Here is a 26,815-nt window from a genome sequence, read left to right on the forward strand (position 1 = left end):
AAGTTTGCAAGAAGAGGAGCTGCTGTCCTGGCCAATATTTATCCCTCAAACAACATCACTAAAAATAAATAGATGATCTGGTCATTATCACATTGCTGTTTGTGGGAGCTTGCTGTGTGCAAATTGGCTGTCATGTTTCCTACATTATAACAGTGACTACACTTCAAAAAGTACTTCATTGGTTGTAAAGCACTTTGGGACGTCTTGAGGTCATGAAAGGCGCTATATAAATGCAAGTCTTTCCTTCTTTCTCTCTATGCAGAGGGGAACCAGTAGGGGAGCGTGATGTTGGAGGTGAGCTGACAAGAGAAGGTTGGTAACGGCTGGGCAAGGCTCATCATAAGTAGTTTCAGCTTCATGTGCCATCTTTAAAGTATTGCTGCACTCCGTCACTATTTCTTCAAAGAAGTTGCTGTGCTCACTAACAAATAAGCTCTTTCATCTTTCACATCATAGTGGGTGCCTTGGAGGAACAAGCCAGACACTCCAATGACTGCCCGGGCACTTCCAGATCCACTTCCAGCTACTGTCACGTTCTCACCAATGTTATCGTAACATCTTACCCGTGCAAGTACCAACACAGGGCCACCCACTCACGAGAAATTAGTTAGACAGTCAGAAAGGTTGTCACTGGGAGAATCACTGAGCACTAGCGAGAATGAGAACTGGGAAGTGCAAGAATGGGAGAGTGCCACTTCTCCACGGAGGAGGAGAAATGACCGCCCTTGGCTGAGGAAACATGGAATCCAGATCTCAGGGGCCTAGTCTTCAAAATATGATTCAGGAGCATCAATCTTATATGGGGCAGTGGAGACAGTTTTCATGCATATGATTGAAATGATGGATAAGTGGGAGGAGTCTTCCACCCGCACCTTCAACATATTGCAGAAGTTTCTCATAACCTGTAGAGTACTCTGGGGACTGTGACAACCTGGGAGATTATTCCAGCATCAAGAAGAGCTTCTAAGGACATTGGTGGCAACTAACAGTGCTGCAATAAACACTTTCACAGGGTTTCCAAAAACTAATTGTGATTCTTCGGTCTGTGATGCCACTGGCCAGTGAATTGAGGCCCGTCCTCACTTCAGGAGGCCGCCATATATAAGACCCTGACCAACTTAGTAGTGGCCCGAACATCCATGCAGATCGGGCGTGGTAAATTGGTTATTGTTGAGCCTGTTTCACGCCTTGAAAATGGGCGCAACAATGTTCAATTTAGATCCCACTGAGTTTTTTTGTGAATTCTTCAGTCTTAGAATTAATATTCAAAATTGTATGTACTGTATATCACCAGGCTGTACATTGATTCAATGACCTTATATCACACCACAGAGAGGATATCAGTAGGAGCTGAGTAGGTAACAACTTTAAGCTGACATGAATAGCTCAAGAGTTGTAAGTTGTGACTTCCTTTTTAATAATGTGTTGATTTGAACCTGTTGAGGTTGATCAGTGTGAGATTAAGCTCTCCTCATGCACCAGGAGAAATAAAAATAATATTGTTTACATTATTTGTAGACACTTGGAGAAAACTGATGTTTGCCGCAATTAATTAAAAAAAATGAAATCATCATGCATTTTTGCATATGACATTATCACATATTGAACACTTAGGCCGCGATTTTGCCAGCGCTCAGAGGGCAGGTTTGGAGGCGGGTCGGGAGTAAAAATCCAAGTGATTGACAGTGGGTTGCTAACCCGTCGCCATCCCACCTCCACACAACTTTGCAAAGTGTCGGGTCTGCGAGTCACAATCAGACCCGATACCAAACGGCGGGAGAGGCACTTAAGGCTGTTAACAGCTTGTTAACTGTCTACCTAATCCCTTTTTAACAGGCTCTTCCCATTTTAAGAAATTGTCAGCATGTTGCACGTCATGCACCAAACACACCAGCTGATTGTGACGGGTTCAGCAAGTAGCTGAATTGTTGACAGCTGCACCTGCAGCATAAAAACGGAGGAGCAACATGGCTGACTTTCAGATGACGGAACTTTGTGCTTTGAGGTTTTGTAACACTTTTTGAAGATCTATTGAGCTTGTGAGTGTTTAAGCTGAGATCCATATGCACTGTGACCTCCTTGGAATACCCTCTGACCACATTGACTGAGCACTTATAATATCTCTTCCTTAACTGAGATATATACCAGCGGAATGGGAACCATCTATACCCTCTCATCCTGGTCCTCAGAATCGGAGGAAGAGCAGCCGCGGCAGCAGCAGAACCAGGCACAACAGCAGCAGCAACAGCAGGAGCGCCAACCTTCTCCTCAGCCACCTGATGATGCGCAGGGCAGAGGCCGTCAGCACAGGGCTGCACCTCGCCGCAGGAGATACCCCCAACACAGGGTTTACAGGGCGAGGATGAACTTCCTCAACATGAGTGAGAAGCAGTGCCAAAGGAGGCTGAGACTTTCACGAGAGGTAGTCGCTGACATCTGCACAATGCTGCACCAACACCTGGAGCCCAGAGGAGTGGGTGGCCACTTCTTACCAGTGGTTGTTAAAGTCACCACCACCCTCAACTTCTTTGCTTCGGGGTCCTTCCAGGGATCATCAGCAGACATCAGCGGCATCTCCCAGTCGGCATCTCCCAGTCGGCCGCACACACTTGCATCACGCAGGTTGCCGATGCCCTCTTTGCAAAGGCGCACAATTACATCCACTTCTCCACGGATGAAGCAAGTGTAACTGCGCGTGCGGTTGGCTTTGCAAATATGGCAAGCTTCCCAAGGGTGCAGGGCATCGTAGACTGCACACATGTGGCCATTAGGGCACCCCATCACAAACGAGCTGTATTTGTCAACCGCAAGGGCTTCCACTTCCTTAATGTCCAGCTGGTGTGTAACCACAGGAAGAATATTATGCATGTTTGCGCCAAGTTCCCTGGCAGTTGCCATGACTTGTTCATGCCACGGCAGTCTACTGTGCCTCAGCTCTTCAATCTGGCAACACAACTTTCCGGATGGCTACTTGGAGACAAGGGCTATCCCCTGAAAAAGTTGCTAATGACACCGATGAGCAGGCCATTAAACGAAGCTGACGAGCGCTACAATGTGAGCCACATTTCCACCAGAAGCATCATTGAGCAAATCATCAGCGTGCTCAAAATGTGATTTGATGCCTTAACAGATCTGGTGGAGTCCTACAGTATGCACCAGCCAGGGTGTCCAGAATCATCGTGGTCTGCTGTGCCCTGCACAACATTGCACAGCAGTGTGGCTTAGCGCTGCCTGAGGAACAAGTGGCTCAGCACACAGCCTCCTCAGAAGAGGAGGAGGAGGTGGCAGATGAGGGACGCCTTGCGGGGGCAGATGTGCCATTTCCACCAACACGCGAGCACATTGCTGGCTGTGTTGCAAAGGATTCACTTAGCCATGCTAGATTCGTGTATTTTGAAGCATCAACCACATATGGCTGCCACGTGGAAATGAATGACTGGCTGACCTTCTTAACACACCGCACAGCATCTGTGCAATAAACTGTGGTTTTCTATCACTCTTACCACCATCATTACAGATGAAGGGTGCCCTGACCCCTCACTGTGCAGCTTCCATTTCTGAGCATGCATAGGCCAACTCTTTGAATCTTTGCCATCGCTTTTCTTTAATACATTAATAATAACGATGACAAACGTTTGTATCAGATGAAAACACCCAAGTGACTACCCTTGTGACTATTTGTGTGTTAAATTTCTCTTACGGGCACTTCTATGTGGTGCTTCCCCTGTGGCTTCAGCAGATGTAGAGGCAGCATGCTCACTTCTATGCTGCGCCTGCTTAGACACTTTTGGTGGGCGTCCTCTGGGTTTGGAAGCCTAGGAGGGCTCCGCAACAGTCTGCTCCTCTTGCGGCTGTGCAGGGGCTGAGACGGCCATCTCAGTTGGGTGAGGAATCTCGGCTCTGACCGAGGGCTCCGCTGTGGCATGGTAGTGTGAGCACTTGGAGAGGAGCCCACACTTCCTTATTGTTGACCACCAACATCCCTCTCATGGGTCACCCGCACTTCACTGCTAGCAAGTAGCTGGAGAGCACCTTGCTGAACATCAATGGGGCCATGAGACCCGTCTCTGTACTGACAGTCCTCATAACGGGAATGTCCATGTACCTCTGGTTCCTCTCCTCAATAGATGCCCATCTATCCTCCATAGCAGACCATCTATTTAGAAGAGTCACCATGCTCATTTGAGTCTGGCGATTTATGTCCTCCATGGAGGTTGCCATCCTTTCCATATTGGCACCTACATTTGCCATTCAGTGCACCACAGCATTGCTCGTGTTTGAGATGGACTCCTCCATTCCCTGCACACTCGCAGTTACCGTGGATGCAAACCCTGTCAGAGACTCCTGCACTTGTTGCTGAAGTTCCAGCACCGCTCTCTTTCTGGATGGCCCCAGAGGCACAGGGTCCACATGCAGCTGAGCAGAGCTTGGAGTGCCCTGCGGCCTCTGACAAGGACTCCCCACTGCTGTCGCTGTCTCCACCATCTACTGATGCTCACTTGTGAGCTGTGATACAACAGGTGACAACACTACTCTATCTCGCGAACAACCCACCGAGGTCTCAGTGCTGGTGCTGGTGCTGGGTGCGCTCAATTCTCCTGACACTGCACCCTCAGAGGTTGCAGCTTCCTCTGAGGAGTCGTCCGGCTCTTCCTCCTGGACAGTGGGAAGGGGGGCTCTCGATGGTCCTGTGGGGGAGTAAAGGCATGAGTTAGACATGTGATATTTAGGTAGCAGAAACATCCTAATGTGCAGATGATCAGAACTCAATCTGTATGAACATCAGATGCCATATCAGTCACTCATAAAATCTAAATGAGACGGTTGCAAATCTATTCTGTCACCAGCTTGCTCTAGTGTGCCTGCCTCTCTGTCTCCCACTTCCAGCTCCTCTGCACCTCCGACTATGTTGAGAGCAGCCTCCTCAGCATTTGTTCAAGTTGCGAATGATGGTGGGCCTCCTCCTGTCCTCGCTTTCTCCCTCTTATTGTGGGCTCTCTTTTCCTGCAATGAGGGACACAAGTGGAGTTTCAGCGAGATTGATGGAGTGAGTGTAAAGATTCCATAACATTGAAGCTTAGAGGGAGACAAAGATGGAGTGAGGTGCCAAAACCAAGGTGATTCCCTGTGCCTTGTTAGTTGTTGTCATTGCATAACAGTGATAGCGAGTGTGAGGTGTGCATAGTAGGATGGTGAAGTGATTCTGTACATAGAGAAAGAGGGATAGGTAAGGGAGCAAGGGAAGTAAGGGTAAAGTGGGATGTGCAAGAGTAGGTTGACAATGCAGAATGCTGGTGATGAGAAGAGATGGGAAGCAGATTGAAGGTAAGCGTGATGTTATACTCATTTTTGCTAAGCATAGCAGATCATTGAACTTTTTCCTTCACTGCATCCAGGTGCATGAGCACAAGGACTTTGCACTTAACTCCGCAGCAATTCGCAGCCAGGCTGCCTTTGTCTGCTGAGGAGGCTCCCTCTGGCTATCAAGAGGGAACAGAACATCCCTGTGCCCTCTTACTCCCTCCACAAGAGAATGGAGGGAGGCATCATCAAATCTAGGAACAGCCTTTGATCTTGCAGCAGTCATTTTCAGAGGACCCGTTTTCAAGAGCAGCATAAACCAAATGAAATGCAAAGGCTACATGGGCCCCTTAAAAGCTCCTGAATGGAAAATGTCAGCAGGTGAGCAGCACACCCGAACCCACTGATTGAACATAAGAACATAAGAAATAGGATCAGGAATAGGTCACTTGGCCCCTCGAGCCTGCTCCGCCATTCAATAAGATCATGGCTGATCTTGGGCTCAAAGCCACTTCCCCGCCCACTCCCCATAACCAGTTCCCCATAGCCAGTTCTGCCCTCATGCCATTGTAATTGCCTTTGTTTAAGATCAGGACACTGGTTTGAGATACAACTTTCTCACCCTCCAACTGAATTTGAAATTCAACCATGCTATGATCATTCTTTCCTATGAGATCATTTATTAATTCTGTCTCATTACACAGTACTAGATACAAGGTAGCCTGCTCCCTGGTTGGTTCCATTACATACTGTTCTAGGAAACCGTCCTGGATGCAGTCTATGACCTCCTCCTCAAGGCTACCATGGCCAATTTGATTTGTCCAATCAATATGGAGATTAAAATCACCCATGATTATTACCGTACCTTTTTTACAGGCCTCCATTATTTGTTGATTAATACTCTGTCCAACAGTAATGCTACTGTTTGGGGGCCTGTAGACTACGCACACCAGAGACTTTTCCCTTTATTATTTTTTATCTCCACCCAAACCGATTCAACATCTTGATCTTTTGAGCCAGTATCACTTCTCACCACTGCGCTGATCCCATCCTTTACCAACAAAGCCACCCCACCTCCATTTCCTTTCTGTCTATCCTTCCGGATAATAAGCCCAGTTAAATTAAAATTGTGATTTCAGTGCAGCTGAAGCCAGCAGCGGGAGTGGAAGCCACCGACCACTCAATCCGACTCTGCTGGGAAAATCGCGGCTTTACTCCCAGCTCTAGAATATTTTCTCAGGTAATGCACACTTAAGTCTTGGGTTAAGTTAAAATTTAAAATATGTGGTTAAGCTGTAATCAGCCAAAAGACTTAGCCGCTGACTTCCTGCAGTCTTCAATTTTAGCTTACTCTTCTGAGCAGGTGACAAGGATGCCTGCCTGAACCCGGTAGGGTCCTTCTTTAAATAAGCAAATCAGACTCTGATGACATCATCAGGGCCTGACTGCTGTTTTAACCAGTGGCTTAAGTGGGGAAGCCATTGTGGCTTTGTGAATTTGAAATTATCCTCTTTTGTAGGAAGAATAGAAAAGCAGAATATTTTTTAAAAGGTAAGAGACTATTAAATGTTGGTGTTCAGAAGGACCTGGGTGTCCTTGTACATAAATCACAGAAAGTTAACATGCAGGTACAGCAAGCAATTAGGAAGGCAAATGGTATGTTAGCATTTATTGCAAGGGGGTTGGAGTATTATAGTAAGGAAGTCTTGCTGCAATTATATAGGGCTTTTGTACTGTGTAGAGATTTGGTCTCCTTACCCAAGGGAGGATATACTTGCCTTAGAGGTGGTGCAACGAAGGTTCACTAGATTGATTTCTGGGATGAGAGGGTTGTCCTATGAGGAGAGATTGAATAGATTGGGCCTATATTCTCTGGAGTTTAGAAGAGTGACAGGAGATAGCATTGAAATGTATTAAAAAATCTTAGAGGGCTTGACAGGGTAGATGCTGAGAGGCTGTTTCCCCTGGCTGGAGAGTTTAGAACTAGGAGTCATAGTCTCAGGATAAGGGGTTGGCCATTTAGGACTGAGATGTGGATACATTTCTTCACTAAAAGGTTGCGAATCTTTGGAACTCTCTACCCCAGAGGGCAGTAGATGCTCAGTCATTGAGCATATTCAAGACTGATATCGATAGACTTTTGGGCACTAAGAGAATCAAGGGATATGGGGATTAGGCAGGAAAGTGGAGTTGAGGTAAAAGATCAGCCAGGATCTTATTGAATGGCGGAGCAGGCTCGAGGGGCCGTATGGCCTACTCCTGCTCCTATTTCTTATGTTATGTTCTTTCTGTCTCTTCCGTTGTGCCTGTGACAGAAGCAGTGGCCACACTTCAGTCTGTAAGTAACCAGGCCCTACCAGTGTCAGAGGAAGAGCAATAGCACCTAGTCCAAAGGACCACTGCGTTGATCTAGCACAGATGCATATGCAAACAACTGTCATTCTGCAGAGTGTCTATTTCCCTAAAAGAAGTTCTAGGTAGATAGGAACTATAACATCAGTGAGACTAAAAAAAGCAAGTAAAGTTATCAACAAGATTAAAGCACAGGCAGGGAAGCGAAGAATTTATTTTACACGGTGAGTTGTAATGATCTGGAATGCACTGCCCGAAAGGGTGGTGGAAGCAGACTCAATAGTAACTTTCAAAAGGGAATTGCATAAATATTTGAAAAGTAAAAAATTGCAAGGCTATGGGGAAAGAGCAGGGGAGTGGGACTAATTGGAAAGCCCTTTCAAAGAGCCACCACAGGCACGATGGGTCAAATGACCTTCTTCTGTCCTGTAAGATTCTATGATTCAATGTGAAAATGCAAAAGGTAGAAGAGATGGGGCACTTATCCCTGAGATGGCAGTTGGATGGCAGAGTAGCCTTAGCCAAATCTGTTAACATTTCTGAAAATGCTGTGTGCTGCAGGAAGCAGGCTGAATCTGCCTAGTGCAATAGTTCTCAAACTGGTGTCCACAGAGACTTTCCAGGAGGTCTGCGAAAGAAACCCCAATCGGCGATGGCGAGAGAGCCAGGCCTAGAAATTCAGTTTGGGGCACCCAGCTCGCCTGGGCGCCGGAATTACCGCTGCGCGCGGAGCCACTTGCGCCAGCGGGATATTCAGTTTCAGCGCCCCAAGTGGAAGCCGGCCGCTAAACAAGGGTTTCGGCGCCCCGCTTGGGGCGCTGAAACTGAATATCGGCGTGCAAAGTGCCGCAGCGCCACCCGCTGCGGCACGGCAGCCTGCGGTGCTGCAGGCCTTCCTCTCACTCTTAAGGGGGAGGTGCCTGCAACAGCGCAATCCCCGCTCGCGAGTGCCGGCAAATGAGCCCGGCACCAAGGAGAAGTGCCGGGCTCTCGGGAAACAGCTGGCAATGCCGCGGGGGGGGGGGTGTAGGAGGCCGGGGACGGAGGTGCGGGCAGGCGGTCGCCGAAAAAGCGGCCGGCCGCACCTCCACCTTAACTCGCCCCACTACCGGCACAGGTAGGCCCCTGTGTACCGGTCGCTGTTTGCGGCCGGCGTGGAGGAGGCGGCAGCGACCAAATATGGCCAGCGGGGCGATAGCAGGGCGCTGTGCACACCGATGACGTCATCGGTGGTGGCGCAGCACTACAGGCTAACGCCGCCATTAGCGCCCCGCTAAATATCGCGGTAGGTTTGGACAGTGGCGCAAAAGCCCTCTTTGGGCGCAAACTGGTGGCGCAGGCCACTGAATTTCTAGGCCCCAGTGCGGAGCAGCCGAGCGCTGCTGAATGCGGCGGTGAATGGTTACCGTGGCGGCAGCAACAGCTGTGCGCTGCAGGAAGAGGAGAAGGAGGGATGGATAAAGACTGCTGCTGCTGTGGATTTTTGCCGGTCTCGGCTGGTGACTGTCCAGATTTTACCGTTTCACCGCTGCGATGTTCGCTTGCGCTAAAGTAATATCGGCCGCAGCAGCGGTTCGCAGTGGATCAGGAACTCTTTGTAGACCACTTTCTGTGTCAGTCATGTTCACACCAGAAGCCCGGTCTGGAAAATATTCTCCAGTTCCACTGAGCCTTGCGCCATCTGCAAGTGGGTGACCCACTATCAGTCCTCACTGTTGCCGATGTGAGATACACAAATATGATGAGGGAAACACAGCACTTCTGCAAAGGACCCAACACAAAAATTCATTGGCCAGAATCTGTACCTTGGAGTCGGGGTGCATGCGTGCGGGCCACGTAGCGGGTTGGGAACCTGAAGATGTGAACAGCGTATTCTGCAGTGTGGCTTTTACTTAATGGCCCCAATTAAACCAGTCATGTGCATTTGCCAGCCCAGTTAAATGAAGCGGGTCTGATGATGTCATTGATGACTCGTTTCCAGCGCGGAGATTTAAAGCACACATCTCATTTGAAGATTGATGTAGGAGTGAATAAGTTGGTATCCAGAGGTCTCAGTAACATGAAAAATGTGATAACATTATGGGTCACGCCAAAATTCAACGATGCCTCCCAAGAAGTTCTGGTGCAGGCAGTAAGAGCAGGCAGGGAGGTCCTCTTCCCTGGCGATCGATGCTAACGACCACCCAAAGACACAAAAAGGGCATGGCTGGAGATCGCAGACAAGGTCAGTAGCAGGGATATGGTCAGGAGGACGTGGATCCACTGCCGGAAAAGATTCAATCATCTCATGAGGTCAGGAAAGGTGAGTGCAATGCCACACTCGCCTACATCCTGATGTGCCTGTCACCACAACCCGTCCCTCTGCCTTCCCAAGCCTACTCCTGCACATCATTCCTCACACCAACCTACCTTGCAGGTCCACCCATCCCGCTCTGTCTATGTACCTACTCACATCCCCACTGGCACTCACCTTCATCCCAATGCAATCATAGCAAGTAACAACACAGAAGGAGGCCATTTTTTGGCAATGTCATGCCACTCCCTCAGTCATCCTCTATAGATGTAGCCCATTCATTCCTTACACTCATTCCATCATTCTCACTCGAAGTTTGCTTCTTTCTCTCCTTGCAGGAGAAGAGAGCCCAGAACAACAGGGAGATGCGGAGAACCAGAGGTGGCCCTCCAGTCTTCACTCAATTGACTCTAGCAGAGGAGGAGGCCCTGGAGATCGCTGGAGTTGCAGAGCTGCTGGCGGTGGGAGACGGAGAGAGGGGGACCTCCCAGCAACCTGGTAACAGAATGACACCTCATACAACCACATGGTGACTGATGTCAGCAGCCAGTAAAATGTCATCCCGTGTGTAATGGTAACATTACCCATTCTTATAACACTTCTAATTCATCTCATTACGCTCCCACAGGTCCATCAAGTAACCCCCTCACTGTCCAGAGGAGGACCCAGAGGACGCCCACCAAAAGTGTCTAAGCAGTCACAGCAGGGAAGTGGGCAGCCTGCCTCTACCTCTGCTGAAGCCACAGGGGTTGCACCGCGTAGAAGCATGCGAAAAAGAAAAAAAAAGACACAATCCTAGATGCACATGGGTATGCTCATGGATGTATGAACAAATGTTAGTAATAAATTTCAATTATATTTATGGCACAGATAAATGTATTTCTTTGCACCACTTTCCAGTCTTGGCCACTTCCCAAGTAGCAGGCAATAATGGACTTGTCACTTGAAGTGAATGGTGAGACATTACTTAACCTCGAGCAATGGGGGTTTGGGTGAGAGGAATGGCTTGGTCATTGTAGGACTGCTTTATGGTGTTGCTGAGGTGGGGGGTGGGGTCTTAGTACAGCATGTGGCAGCCATATGGGTGCATTGGAGCAAGTTAAGTAAATCTGGCCATTATGAGGCCAACCTGGGACTCCCGGGCAGCAATATGCACCGCTGCTGGTGCCGTCTCCACCTCCGGTTCCTCCTCATCCTCGTCTTCCACCTGTTCCTCTCCCTCCTCCTCCTCCTCTGAACAGGCTGTGCACTCTGTGCCTTGCTCCTCCTGCAGCTCCAATCCTCGCTGCTGCACTATGTTGTGCAGCGCGCAGCATACGATGATGATTCTGGAGACCCTGGCTGGTGCATACTGAAGGGCTCCTCCAGATCTATCAAGGCATCTGAAGCGCATCTTCAGCATGTCTATTGCATGCTCTATGACACATCTGGTGGACATGTGACTCTCATTATAACGCTACTGAACCTCAGTACTTCTCCTTCTTAAGGTGTCATGAGCCACGTCATCAGCAGATAGCCCTTGTTTCAAGCAGCCAGCCGGTAAGTCTGTTTGAAGGTGTGAAGAGCTGAGGGAGGGTGGCCTGGCACAGCACGAAAGGGTCATGACAGCTGCCAGGAAATCTGGCGCACAGATGCATGATGATCACAAACACTCCTGGGTGATGTGGGGGTGCCTTGATGGCCACATGTGTGCAGTCGATGATGCCCTGCACCTGTGGGAAGCCAGCCAGAGCCGCAAAGCTGCGCGCCTGCTCAGTAACACTGGCTTCATCAGTGGCAAACTTTACATAATAGGCTGACTTGTGAAACATGGCATCGGTCACCTGGGTGATGCATCTGTGGGCGGCCGACTACAAGAGCCTGAAAATGTCTGCTGCAGATCCCTGGAAGGGGCTAATGTCCCAGACTCCTCCATCACCATCGCTGGGTATGTCCTGTCCCACCGGCAGGACAGACCCAATAGGAGTGGCAGCACAGTGGTATACAGTCAGCAGGGCATGGCCCTGGGACTCCTCAACATTGACTCCGGACCTCATGAAGTCTCATTGCTTCAGGTCAAGCATGGGCAAGGCAACTTCCTGCTGATTACCACCTACCGCCCTCCCTCAGCTGATGATTCAGTACTCCTCTATGTTGAACACCACTTGGAAGAAGCACTGAGGGTAGCAACGCCACAGAATGTACTCTGGGTGGGGGACTTCAATGTCCATCACCAAGAGTGGCTCAGTAGCACCACTACTGACCGAGCTGGCCAAATCCTGAAGGACATAGCTGCCAGACTAGGACTGCGGCTGGTGGTGAGAGAACCAACACAAGGAAAAAAACTTATTGACCTCATCCTCACCAATCTACCTGTCACACATGCATCTGTCCATGACAGTATTGGTAGCTATGACCACTGCACAATCCTTGTGGAGACGAAATCTCATCTTTACACTGAGGACATGTTGTGTGGCACTACCACCATGCTAAATGGGATAGATTCAGAACAGACCTAGCAGCTCAAAACTCGGCATCCATGAGGTGCTGTGGGCCATCAGCTGCAGCAGAATTGTATTCCACCACAATCTGTAAACTCATGGCTTGGCATATCCCTCACTCCACCATTACCATCAAACGAGGGGACCAACCCTGGTTCAATGAGGAGTGCAGAAGAGCATGACAGGAGCAGCACCAGGCATGCCTAAAAATGAGGTGCCAACCTGGGGAAGCTGCAACACAGGACTACATGCATGCTAAACAGCAGAAGCAGCATGCTATAGATAGAGCTAAGTGATCCCACAATCAATGGATCAGATCAAAGCTCTGCAGTCCTGCCACATCCAGTCATGAATGGAGGTGGACCATTAAACAACTAACGGGAGGAGGAGGCTCTATCCTCAATGAACACGGAGCCCAGCACGTGAGTGCAAAAGACAAGACTGAAGCGTTTGCAACCATCTTCAGCCAGAAGTGCTGATCTGATGATTCATATTGGCCTCCTCCTGAGGTCCCCACTATCACAGAAGCCAGTCTACAGCCAATTCGATTCACTCCACATGATGTGAAGAAATGGCTGAGTGCATTGGATACAGCAAAGGCTCTGGGCCCCGACAACATCCCAGCTATCGTGCTCAAGACTTGTGCTCCAGAACTAGCCACGCCTCTAGCCAAGCTGTTCCAGTACAGCTACAACACTGACATCAACCCGACAATGTAGAAAACTGCCCAGGTATGTCCTGTCCACAAAAAGCAGGACAAACTCCATCAATCTACTCAATCATCAGCAAAGTGATGGAAGGTGTCATCGACAGTGCTATCAAGCGGCACTTACTCACCAATAACCTGCTCACCGATGCTCAGTTTGGGTTCTGCCAGGACCACTTGGCTCCAGACCTAATTACAGCCTTAGTCGAAACATGGACAAAAGAGCTAAATTCCAGATGTGTGGTGAGAGTGACTGCCCTTGACATCAAGGCAGCATTTGACCAAGTGTGGCACCAAGGAGCCCGAATAAAATTGAAGTCAATGGCAATAAGGGGGAAAACTCTCCACTGGCTGGACTCATACCTAGCACAAAGGAAGATGGTTGTGGTTGTTGGAGATCAATCATCACAGCCCCAGGACATCGCTGCAGGAGTTCCACAGGGCAGTGTCCTAGGACCAACCATCTTCAGTTGCTTCATCAATAACCTTTCCTCCATCATAAGGTCAGAAGTGGGGATGTTCACTGATGATTGCACAGTGTTCAGTGCCATTCGCAACTCCTCAGATAATGAGGCAGTCCATGCCCGAATGCAGCAAGACCTGGATGACATTCAAGCTTGGACTGATGAGTAGCAAGTAACATTCATGCCACACAAGTGCCAGGCAATGACTATCTCCAACAAGTAAAATAATAATAATAATTCAACTTTATTGTCATTGTACAATGCACAAGTACATGAACAACTAAATGTGATCTTGCAAGCTCCCATGAGTCCAGTACAAATAACATTAACATTAAACGTAAATAGCACCGTCCTGGGAGAAGCAAAGTCGCTGCGTCTAACCACCACCCCTTGACATTCAACGGTATTAGCATTGCCAAATTCCCCACCATCAACGTCCTGGGAGGGTCACCAATGACCAGAAACTTAAATGGACCAGCCATATAAATGTTGTGGCTACAAGAGCAGGTCAGAGGTTGGGTATTCTGTGGCGAGTATCTCACCTTCTGACTCCCCAAAGCCTTTCCACCATCTACAAGGCACAAGTCAGGAGTGTGATAGAATACTCTCCACTTGCCTGGATGAGTGCAGCTCCAACAACACTCAAGAAGCTTGACATCATCGAGGACAAAGCAGCCCACTTGATTGGCACCCCATCCACCACCTTAAACATTCACTCCCTCCACCACCGGCACGCCGTGGCTACAGTGTGTACCATCTACAAGATGCACTGCAGCAACTCGCCAAGGCTTCTTCGGCAGCACCTCCTAAACATGCGACCTCTACCACCTAGAAGGAAAGGGCAGCAGGCGCATGGGAACCCCATCACCCCCAAGTTTCCCTCCAAGTTACACACCATCCTGACTTGGAAATATATTGCTGTTCCATCATCGTCGCTGATTCGAAATCCTGGAACTCCCTCCCTAACAGTACCTTCACCACAAGGACTGCACCAGTTCAAGAAGGCGGCTCACCACCACCTTTTCACGGGCAATTAGGGATGGGCAATAAATTCTGGCCTTGCCAGCGACGCCCATATCGCAGGAATGAATTTTTAAAAAAGTTGAGGATGGTGATGACTTTGACAGCCACTGGTAAAGCATGTCCATCTGGGCAGCAGGTCTTGTTCCAGCAAGCTAAAAATGTCTGCGATGACCTGGCGCGATAGCCTGAGCCTCCTGAAGCACTGCTGCTCAGTCATGTCTAGGAAGCTCATCCTCTGCCTGTATACCCTGTGTTGGGGGTATCGCCTCCAGTGCGGTGTAGCCCTGTGCTGACCCCCTCTCTCCTGTGGAGCATCAGGTCGTTGAGGAGAAGGCTGCTGTTGTGATTGCTGCTGCTGCTGCTGGTGTGGCTAGTGTTGTTGGTGGTTGGGCTCATCTTGGTCAGATTCTGAGGTCCAAGGTGAGACAGCATAAGCAGCACCCATGCTGATGTAATAGATGGCAGGTAAAGTGGATATCAGAGGCCCAATCCCTCAATGTTGTGATAGTGACTAGCAATGTGGTGAGAATGGCTTCTGAGGTTGCAGAAATGACCTGCAAACTCCTGACAGCTACATCTCTGCACAAAATGGAGTCAGCAAGAGCCTTTCCATTAGTCAACTAATCAGGTGTAATGTGGAATAACAACAGAAAATGCTGGAAAAACTCAGCAGGCCAGGCAACATCCGTGGAGAGAAATTAGAGTAATGTGGGAGCATTTATGTGTTTTCCTCGGCTGTCAGTTAATGGACTCGCACAATGGCCACTGAGCTTCTGCCTCCCCTTCACAGGCGAGGTTCCCGAGGTGCGTGGATCCCATGCTCAAGAAGTTAAAGCCAAAAGCTGTTGTTAAAAAGTCTCTTAATGGTCTCTCAATAAACATTTAAGTAATCTAATGAGGTCGCCCGCCTCTGCCGAGCGGATCCGTGGCACGCTGGGAAACGCGCCCGAGTTAAATGTGGAAGTCGGCGGGATGACGGCGGGTTCCCAACGCGCTGGCAACTTCGGCGATTGTTACTGCTGACCTACCCCCAAACCCGCACACTCGGGACTGGGAGAATTCCGGCCATTTACTCAAGAAGTGCTCAGAGTTCCAGATGAGTGCTGCAAGGCAGGACATTGACACCATTGCAAAGTTTATTGGTGTAGGAGCTGGTGCTGCCCAGATTCTTCTTCTTCTTCTTAAGCAGTCCCTCAGAACCGAGGATGACTTGCTTCCACATTAAAAATGAGTTTGCAGGTGACTGATGAGTCCAATGCGGGACCTACAGTCTCTGTCACAGGTGGGGCAGACGGTGGTTGAAGGGGCGGGTGGGTGGGGTGCTTGGGTTGACGTGCACTCCTTGCGCTACCTGCGCTTGGCTTCCGCTTGCTCCCGGCGAAGAGACTCGAGGTGTTCGGCGCCTTCCCGGATGCTTCTCCTCCACTTTGTGCAGTCTTGGGCCAGGGATTCCCAGGTGTCGGTGGGGATGTTACACTTTTTCAAGGAGGCTTTGAGGGTGTCCTTGAAAATTATTAGTGCCCCGGTGACGTTAGCACCCCAAAAGGGCCGACACCCAATTCCCCCCCCCCCCCCAAAGAGTCCAGGACAGGTCTAATTGTGTTGAGCAGTTATAATGAACTTGTTGCGTTTGCAAAGATAATCCAGAGGCCGTATGCAGAGCTCAGTTCATGTTGCTTTTAATGGCTGATCCAAACACACTCTCCCAGGCAAAAGCAATCGAATACCTATATCCAATGTCCGACACAATACAACAATAACAGCACTATCAAACTCCATGTGCTCAGGCCAAGGCAATCGAATACCTATATCCAATGTCCGACACAATACAACAATAACAGCACTATCAAACTCCATGTGCTCAGGCCAAGGCAATTGAGTACCTATCACCCATGTCAGACATAACATTTCCTCCCCCCTAACAGAATTTCAAACATGAAATGTAGTGACAAAGTCCTGTAGGTGTCCAGGGCGAGAACGTGTACAGACAGGCCGAGGTGCGGACTGAAGAGCAGGCCGAAGTGGGGACTGGTGAGGAGCAGGCTGAGGCACAATATCTGCTTGAGGGTTGGCTGGCTGAGCCACATGTGCATCCCGCCACTCTGGGGATAAAGCTTGGGGATTAGGTCCGTATAATCCCGCATCAGGGGGTGCTGGCACCTTCCGAAGGCGGCTGGCATGCCACCGAGAGCCGTCAGTGAGGCAGAAAGTGGCTGGTCCAAGTTGGTGGCTGATTTGGAGAGGGGAGGACCAGAATGAGGCCATCTTATTGTTGCGGTGAGGCCTGCGGACTCTGACCCAATCGGAGACTGAGATGTTGGGCGCCTTGGCCCTCTTCGACTGGTCGAATTGGAGTTTCATCTTCTCCTGCTGTCTAGCGACTGTGGCTTGAGCCCATGGAGCAGGGCTCTGAGCTAGCGAAGGGCGAAGCCTGCCAAGGGGCAACATGAGCTCACGGCCTAGCATGAGGGATGCGGGTGAGACCCCTGTAGTGGAATGCTGGGAGGCTCTGTAGTGCAGCAGTGTGTGGAGGAGGGCCTTGTCAAACACACACCCCTGGGATAGGTGTGCTCTGAGGCCATTTTTCAGTGTCTGGTTAAAACGCTCCACCCCCCCATTTGACTCGGGGTGGTAGTACGCTGTGCGTATGTGACGGATGCCCTTGCTCTCAAGGTAAGAGGAGAGTTCCGAAGAGACCATTTGGGGGCCATTGTGGTGATGGCCTTTGGATGCCCCCAGCGGGAGAAGAGGGACTCAAGGATATTGATGATGACCCGAGAGGTGACAGAGCCCACGGCAGTGACATCTGGCCATTTTGAGTGCAGGTCATAGGTCACCACTAGGAACTGTTGATGGTGGGGGACACCATGGATCTCCCTGCAGACGTCCAGCTGCAGGTGCTGCCAGGGCTGAGAGGGCCAGGCAAAGGGTTGCAGGGGTGGAGGAGCTTGGTGGCCAGTCTTGCCACTTACAAGGCAGGCTGCACAGTCCTTGACCAGGGCCTCGATTTCCCTGTCGATACCCGGCCACTACACTAGGTCTCGGCATCGTTGTTTGAGCTTCACTATGCCCAAGTGGCCCTCGTGCGCCATGGATAAAACACGCGCACGAAGGGCACTTGGGACCACAGTGCAGAGCCCACGTGCAACACAGGAGTCATTCCAGCAGGAGAGCTCCTCTTTAACTCTGGAGTAGGTAGACAGTTCCTCAGGCACCTTGCGAGGCCAGCCATCTCTGATGAAGGTGCACAGCTGGGAGAGGGCCGGATCCTGTTCAGAGGCCTCTTTGAGCTCCTGGAGAGAGACTGTGGTTTGGAGGGGTGTGTGCAACATCTGGACGATATCCTGTTCCACATGTTCAGACCCGACGAGTGGGGCTGGGGCAGAGACAGTGCGGGAGAGCAGATCTGCAACAACATTGTCATGTCCTGGTGTGAACTGGAGACTGAAATTGTATTGGCGGAGGCGGTCAGACCAGCGGTGTAGACGCAGTGGTCTGTGGCCCGTGCTGGATGTCGACAGCAGGGCAGTGAGAGCCTGGTGATCGGTTCGCAGGGTGAAGGCACGGCCATACGTGTACAGGTGCCACCGCTCACATGCCCAGACGCACGCCAGCGCCTCACGCTCGCCTACTGAGTACTTCTGTTCAGTGGGGCTAAGGGCTCGGGAGGCAAAGGCGATTGGTTTCTCCACTCCATTCTGTATCTGCGATAACACCGCCCCCACAGCTGCAGCGGACACGTCGCAGGTGACGAGGGTGGGGCTGGCAACGTCAAAGTGAGCCAACACTGGAGGCGACGTGAGCTGCGATTTGAGGAGGCGAACAGCTTCCGTACAGGCTTGTGACCACACCCAGGGCTCATCCTTTCGCAGGAGCTGGCGCAGTGGGGCTGTGGTGGCTGAGTACTGGGACAAAAACTCCAGGTAGTACCCAGTCATGCCAAGGAAGGAGGCAACCTGTGCTGCAGAGCTGGGTTCTGGGATGCTGTGAATGGCATCCACGTTTGACTGGAGTGGGGATATACTGTCAGCCGACAACCGAAACCCCACAAATTCGATCTCTGAAACAGCAAAGACACACTTTTCGCCATTCAGTGTGAGCTTGTGTTTTGCTAGAGCCGTGAAAATTCTGTGAAGGCGTTCGTCGTGAGTGGAGGTCGAGGGCCCATGCACGACGATGTCATCCAGGTAGATGGCCACCCCAGGAATGCCCGTGAGCACAGAGGACATCACCTTTTGGAAGCAGCTGGGTGCAGAGCTAAGTCCATATGGCATCCTGGTGTACTGAAAGACGCCAGCATGTGTCATAAAAGCAGTGAGGTCCCTGCTGCTGGGGTGGAGGGGAACCTGTAGATAGCCCTGTCGAAGGTCCAGTTTCGAGAACAGGATGGAACCATAGAACTGCGCTGTGAGTTCCTCTGACGTGGGCAGTGGATATTTGTCAGGGATTACGGCCTTATTCACTGCTCGAAGATCGACACAGACGCGTAGACCACCTGACTTTTTCATTGCGACTACCAGGTTGGCGACCCATGGGGAGGCCTCAACTGGTTCGATGATGCCAGCTTCCAGTAGCTGCTTTAGTTCAGCTGTGACCCCATCACGGAGAGCAAGCGGGATGCGGCACAGTGGCTGAATGACAGGGGTAACGGTGGAGTCAACCATGGGCTGGTGGGTGAAGGCAGTCAGGCAGCCCAGACCCTCAAAGTGCTGGCCATGTTTGGCGCCACGGTGAGGAGACGTGCAGAATCGCAGACCCGCTGGTGTCCAAGAAAGAAAAACCCAGGTCAGTGAAAAGATCCAGTCCCATCAGGTTAGCTCCTTGGCGTGCCACATGAAAACTAAAATCTGGCAAAACTTTTGTTCCATAGCGTACAGTGAGGTTGACTGAGCCCACTAGTCCAATTTTCGAATGACCATACCCGCAAAGGGCAGTGGAGGGCGCAGAGAGTGGCAGGGAGCTGAAAAAGCGTTTGAATGTGTCCACATTCAGCAGTGAGATGCTGGCACCGGTATCCAACAACAGAGGGATGCACACATCATTCAGGTTAATTGTGCATGACTTGAAAGCCACTACTGGCCCAGAGCTCACGTTGTGAATTATAGGCCAACTGCTTGAGGACTGAGAGTGTTCATCTGTAGCAACAGGGGCAGAGCAGCAGACATTGGCAAAGTGATTTTGTTTTCCACAATTGCGACAGGCTTGGCCGCACGCGGGGCAATTCTGCGCTCTGGTAGCATGTGAACGAGATCCGCAGTTTCCACACTGTTGCCGTGGTAGCGCGCGATGCTGCCGTCGCGCGACCATTACAGTGTCAGGGCTGTCGGGGCCGAGGGTGCCGTCACTGGGTGTGTGTGCTAGTTTCGCTGCACATTCGGCTGCAGACTCCACTTGAAAGGCAATGTTAACTGCCTGTGACAACGACAGATCGTCGGACTCGAGTAACAGTCTTTCACACACTCTCGCGTTGTTGGTGTGCTCTATTAGTTGATCACGCATCATCTCGTCTTGTAGTGCACTGAACTTGCACGAGCTAGCTAACCCCCTCAAATTAGCCACGTATTGATGCACCGACTCACCGGGGAGTTGGTGACGCTGTCTAAAAATGAATCGCCGCAGGAGGGCACTTTGTGGGGCAGAGAAGTGTATGCTTAACAGAACCACAGCCACATCATACGTTTGAATTGAGTCTGCTGTGCATAATGTCCCAAGAACACGCTGGCCCTCCGCTCCCAAGCAATGGGATAACAGTGCCTTTTTCCATGCTGTACTCACATTTTCTAGTCCAAGAGCAATGAGGTAGGTTTCAAAGGACTGTAACCAGCGAACCCATGGGATCGGGGGCTCACCGGGTAGTGCAAGGAAGGGAGGAGGTGGCGGAAGAGAGATTTCATCCCATCCTCGTCGCCAAATGTTGCGTTTGCAAAGATAATCCAGAGGCCGTATGCAGAGCTCAGTTCATGTTGCTTTTAATGGCTGAGCCAAACACACTCTCCCAGGCAAAAGCAATCGAATACCTATATCCAATGTTAGACACAATACAACGATAACAGCACTATCAAACTCCATGTGCTCAGGCCAAGGCAATCGAGTACCTATCACCAATGTCAGACATAACAAAACTGCTCATTGATGTGGCTTCCTGCCCAAGCTGACAGCATTACATATCAAAACAGATGGCATTACTGTGATAAGGAAGTATCTTGAAAAAAGCTGCCCCGCCCCTTTCAAGAGTCCCTTTCATTGGAATGTGATGTTGATGCTGTACTTCCGTGTTCATTGTAGGGGGGGCATCTATTACCTGGTTTATGGTAACATACCTGGCCAGCAGCCTTTTTGCCTGCTGCACTGTAAACCAATTTTAACAGTGGTTCCGAATCGCTACCCCACCTTTCAGTTCTGACTGGAGGACTTACAATTAATGATGTTAAAGCAGACAATTGGTTTGGATATGAGAAAGTCAAAATTTATTAAACTAAAGAAACCATATCAAATATAAACTATACCACACGAACATAGTAAATGCAACAAAAGTATATAACAAGGGGGTACACACGGCAAAAACGAGGGATACAGTGGCTACAATGTTATTTAAACAATCTTAGCAATTCCCTTAAATCACCACCCCAAAGTCCTTGCTAGGTTGTCTTGTTTGAGGAGTCAGAACACTCTGCTTACCTGTGATCCAGCGAAGTAAAAAGAGAAGAGACCTGATAGCTTCTCAGTAGCTATCTTTTATACTTGTTGCTGCTGCCGCTCTGTCTGGAAAAATTCCCGCCTAAAGTTCCAGTACACAAACAAAAGGACTGTGATTGGCCGCTGAATTGCTTGTTTAAACATAGCCAGCCATAATCGACCTCGGGTCAAGTAGGTAACTCCTGACCTCCCTGGTTTGATTGACAGGTCTTTCATTCTGGTGCCGCTCCGTCTGACCAGTACACAAAAAAAGGACTGTGATTGGCTGTTGAATCATAGCCAGCCATAATCGACCTCGGGTCAGGTAGGCAACTCCTGACCTCCCTGGTTTGATTGACAGGTCTTTCACACAAACACATTACAAGCTGTAAACCTCTGTGTTTGACCGGGCTCCAAAGCACAAGCCTTAAAAGATGTTCCTTCTCAATGTGTGTGAATACTTCCCCAAATTTCCTTGACTCTGTTGTAGTCTAGTCCAGCAGTCTTTCGTGGCTCTGAACATGCTTCAAAACATTGCTCTGACCCAGAGGCAATTCAAAAACACATAAATCTTCATCCACGATGTGGACCAATGTTTCTCTTGTTTTCAGGGGAATTTTGCGAAACCCTTACATCATTGCAACGTACAATGTAAATTTTAAAGTAAACTGCATTGAAAGGGAGCAGGAAGATAAGTGCCTTGTCAAGCTTTAAGATTCACAGTGGGTCCCTTTATAGCACAGTGTGCTACATTAAAATATATTCAGGGGACAAATTGGCCCATGTCACTCCTGATTTCTGGGTCAGTGTTTGGGGGATCAGTTTCGGGTTGCCGTATACTGTGGCCAATTCTCACAGAAGTGTGCCCACTACCAAATTGGAAGCCGGCAACTTTCAAGTTTCCAGGGCACTTGCTTGAAACAAGTTAGGCCACTTTGAATATGCTTATCAGAGGCTTAACTCCTGTTTTCTAACCCCACTCCCCGATTAGCCAGAAACTGGCAACCAGTTTTTCTGGGTCTACTGCAGCCCAACTTATCCTTGAAGGGGCCGCTGGAGGCAACCGACAAAAAGGTAAGTAATATTTTTTACTTGAAGGATGGGAGGCCGGCCATGAGAGCATTGGAATAGTTGAAACTGAAGGTGTCAAAGGCATGGATGAGGGTTTCGGCAGCAGATGGGCTGAGGCAGGGGTGGAGTCGGGCGAGGATATGTAGGTAGAATTAGGCAGCCTTTGTGATGGAGGGACTATGGGGCTGACTGCTCTGCGTTGGGTCAAATAGATCACTCGGGCCCAGATTTTGAATCCTAGTGCGTTTTGGGCGGGTGAGTAGCAAGGTGATTTGGAAACTCACCTGCTGCTCGAGAAATGATACTCGGCCTATTTTAACTAAATAAATCCCGCCAGCTGCCCATCTAGAACAGGGCAGGAAGTTAATGGGAAGTAGCAGAACCAGAGCCCCACTCAGGCCACCAGTTTTGGATGGGTGTCCTTACCACCAGCTCAGTGGAACAGGTCAGCATTCAGAACAGTGGCTTTTTGGCGGGTAAGTAACCTGGCTGATTTTTACTGTCCACCAACCCAGTTTCCTCGGGAAAGTCAGCTTAAAATTGCCCCCAAGGTTGCAAACAGTCTGGTTCAACCTGAAAAGGGAGGTGGGGTGGCAGTGCTGATTAACGAAGACATTGTAGTGTTGGAAAGGGAGGATGCTCTTCAGGGGGCAAGGACAGAATCCATTTGGTTAGAGTTGAGGAGCAAAAAAGGTATGATGACGCTATTGGGGTATTCTATTGGCCTCCAAATAGTGAGAGGGAGTCAGAGGAGCAAATCTGCAGGGAAATCGCAGAGATATGCAAGAGCTATAGAGTGATGATAGTAGGGGACTTTAATTACCCAAATATCGATTGGAATAATGCTAGGGTAAAGGGAAAGGAGGGGGAGGAATTTCGGAAATGTGTTCAGGAGAATTTCCTTGACCAGTATGTTCTTGGTCCAACTAGGAAGGAGGCATTGCTGGATTTGGTGCTGGGGAATGAGGTGGGCCAGGTCAACCGAGTGTCTGTGGGAGAACACTTGGGTACGAGTGATCATCATATCATAAGATTTAGATTAGCAATGGAGAGGAGCAAGGAACAATCTAAAGTGGATCTTCTAAACTGGAATAGGGCTAACTTCAATGGGATGCAAAAGTATCTAGCCAGGGTAAAATGGAACCAAAGACTGACAGAAAAAACTGTAACGGAACAATGGGTGATCTTTAAGGAGGAGATGTTCCAAGTACAGGCTAGGTACATTCCAACAAGAGGGAAGGGTAAGGGAACCAAAGCAAGGGCTCCTTGGATGATGAGGGAGATAGAGAAGATGATGAAACAAAAAAGAGGGTGTATGGTGCATGTCAGGTAAATTCTTCAAGTGAGAACCAGACCAAATACAATAAGTTGAAAAGGGAAGTGAAGATGAAAATAAGATTGGCAAAGAGAGAATATGAGAGTAGAATGGCAGTTAACATAAAAGGGAACCCAAAAATTTTCTACCAGCATGTAAACAGTAAGCGGGTAATAAGAGGTGGGATGGGGCCTATTAGGGACAAAGAAGGTGATATATGCTTAGAAGCACAGAGCAAGGCTAGAATACTCAATCAGCACTTTGTATCGGTGTTTACTAAGGAAGTGAATGCTGACAAAATATCAGTAGAAGCAGAAAAGGTAGAAGCAATGGAAGGGGTGAAAATTGATAGACAGGATGTACTAGAAAGGCTGGGTATGCTTAGAGTGGACAAGTCGCCTGGTCCAGATGGCTTGCATCCCAGGTTACTAAGGGAAGTGTGTGAAGGACTAAGCAATATACCCATTCAGAAAAATACACCATTCTATGAAGATTTTGACTTTATTAAAACATGACATACTAGGTTTGAAAATCTAAAAGCCTCAACAATGGAGAAGCTGTAAACAGCATATAAGCTATTGAGATAAGATAAGTTGTTGACACTGAATCAATAGCCTTATTGAAGCAGAAGGTTAGAGGTTCTAGAAAGTCTGCAGGCTTGGAAAGAACACAATGGTACGCCCAGTTACAGTGTCTTAAACCAACACTTCGGAAAGAAACAAATAAATTAAAGAAACATATGCCTTCGTAAAAGTAACATCAAATGAAACACGGAGACACGAGTCTGTGTACAACCAGTTGAGGTAACTAAGAAGATAATGGTGCATCCGGTTGAGGTGTTTTTAATTTACACGTTGTAAAAAGATACAAACAGAAGACTTTGGTAAGAATGACATCAAATAGAAACATCTGCTCCACACCGTTTTTTATGATAAGCTTCGAACACCTAAAGGTAGAGATATGATTCTTAATGTTACCAGCTGAACTGACTAAAAATAGCAGGGGTCAGCAGAAAAATGACTAGAGATAATTAGCTTACATCAGCAGAAAACTTCAAAGGAAATACCACTGCAAAAAGGGTATAAAAATTGGACTTTCAAATGGGAAGACAGATTCGCTGTGAAGGGGCAAAGCGATTCTCGGCTTCAGAGGCAAGCTCTGTAAGTCTACAACTCTTTGAGTCTCGGGGATCAAGGTACTTGTATTTGATTTTGGTGGATATCCTGGAATAAGATTAAGAAATGTAAAAATGTAACGAAGTTAAGATTTGAGAATAAGGATCTCTGATAATAAGATTGTAAAAGCTTTTTGTATTTGGAACTGTTAATGCTGCAATTGAAATACTTACTGTAAATTACATGTTGGTTCTTTAATAAATCTATATATTTTTAGAATTGTCTCACATAGTACTTCTGTATCAAACTCACAAACTCAATCTCTGTACACTCTTTGGTGAGGAGTTGCAGAATTCTGGGGGAGTTTTCCGAACCCTCATAATATCCGGAACCTTACAGTCTAGCTAAACTTATTAAAAGTGCTATCTGAAGGACGGTAACATCTTCAGGCTGTTCCTTTCCTTTAGGGAGAGACCTTTAGACCGAATTAAGCATCTTTAGGATTTCTTTGATCAGTAATCCTGGAAGCATTTTGATATTTAAAAAAAGTTCTCAAATACAGAATCTACAACTAAGGAGAAAATTTAGGGTGCAGCAGTACATTTGATTAAAAAAATATAATTTTTAGAAAATTGATTTAGGTTGATTAGGATTGCTATTCATGGTACAAAGGACTGCAAATCTACAAACCTGTTCTAAAATAGTGGCTCCTTATGCTGGTCTTGACCTCTAGAGGGTGTGGAAGAATAGTGTTACGGTAAAATCTCCTTATTCAGCATAATTTAACTGCTTTCAATTTTTGCTCTAACTGGTGGAATCTAAAATGGCTCTAACAGGCAGTCTGTTTAGTCAAAATACATAATCAAATCCTTTATGGACTGTGGGAATATTTCAGTAATTCAACAAGTCAATTGGGGTGAAATTGGGCTGTGTAGAGCCTGTTTTTTTAAGAGCCTTCTAACGCTTGAAAATGGAGTCTGAGATGTGCGCACACACTTCCAATGGGAGGTGTGCCAGCCACCATCTTGGTAAAGGGGGTTTCACCCATACTCTAACGACCCAGCACGGCAAGTCAAAGGCTGGCTACTGGGCAACAAAGGTTATCCACTCATGACATGGCTCATGACATCGGTCTGGAACCCATGCACATGTGCACAGCAGGCCTACAATGAGAGCTATGCTGCCACAAGGAACATTATAGAGCTCACCATCGGCAGCCTCAAGCAATGCTTTCACTGCCTGGACTGCTCTGGAGGAGTCCTGCAGAACTCAGTTGAGCGGGTATCATTATTTGTGGTAGTATGCTGCATGCTGCACAACCTGGCCAGTATGAGGGAACAGCCCTTGCCACCACCTATCAGGTGAGAAGCTGAGGAGCAGGAGCAGGAGGAAAAGGAGGAGGAGGAGGAGGAAGTGCAATAGGAAGTGGATGAACATGAAGAGGAAGGGAGGCTACAACATAGACAGCCACTTTCTGCCTAGGCTCTACGTGACCAAATAATTCATGAGTGATATGAGTAACCTCAACTACACCTCCCCATTCACCAGCAGTCCCACACTCCTTACCTTTCCTCTATCACTGACCATCACGTCGTCCTCTTTCTGACAACACAGAAATAAACTCCACCAGAAAATGCACATTCTAATCCAATTTTATAAATGCAATCATTACATAATGCATACAAAAATAAACTAATCGCCCTTGTGCACTCCCTTAGTGCCTGTCTTCTGTGTGCCTTTGCCTATCCTAGTGCGCCTATCCTAGTGCGCCTACCATGTGATTCCCCAGTGGCTTCAGCATGGAAGGCTGCTGACCTTCAATTGAGGAGACTGCGGATGGACTTGGAGGGTGACCTCGAGCAGTCCGGAGTCAATGTTGAGGACTCCCAGGGCCACTCCTTCCTGACTGTATATCACTGTGCCTCCGGTGGGACAGGACATACCCAGGGATGGTGACGGAGGAGATTGGGACATTAGCTGGAAGGTATGATTCTGTGAGTATGACTATGTCAGGCTGTTG

At 48.8% G+C, this 26,815-nt stretch overlaps 1 protein-coding gene across 1 annotated transcript in view; it reads left to right on the forward strand.

The window, feature by feature from the left end:
* The window catches only part of LOC147109336 (prostaglandin D2 receptor-like), a 52,282-nt gene extending 41,472 nt beyond the window's left edge, over nucleotides 1–10,810 (forward strand). The window contains exons 2-3 of the mRNA XM_086003179.1: nucleotides 10,285–10,444; nucleotides 10,575–10,810. Coding sequence (XP_085859305.1) covers nucleotides 10,285–10,444; nucleotides 10,575–10,639 — 225 coding nt within the window. The 3' untranslated portion in view covers nucleotides 10,640–10,810. The remainder of the gene's footprint in view (nucleotides 1–10,284; nucleotides 10,445–10,574) is intronic.
* The last annotated feature ends 16,005 nt before the right edge of the window (nucleotides 10,811–26,815 follow it).

This window comes from Somniosus microcephalus, chromosome 12 (assembly GCF_052327205.1).
Source record: "Somniosus microcephalus isolate GS21.2 chromosome 12, FLI_Smic_1.0, whole genome shotgun sequence".
Classification (NCBI taxonomy): Eukaryota; Metazoa; Chordata; class Chondrichthyes; order Squaliformes; family Somniosidae; genus Somniosus; species Somniosus microcephalus.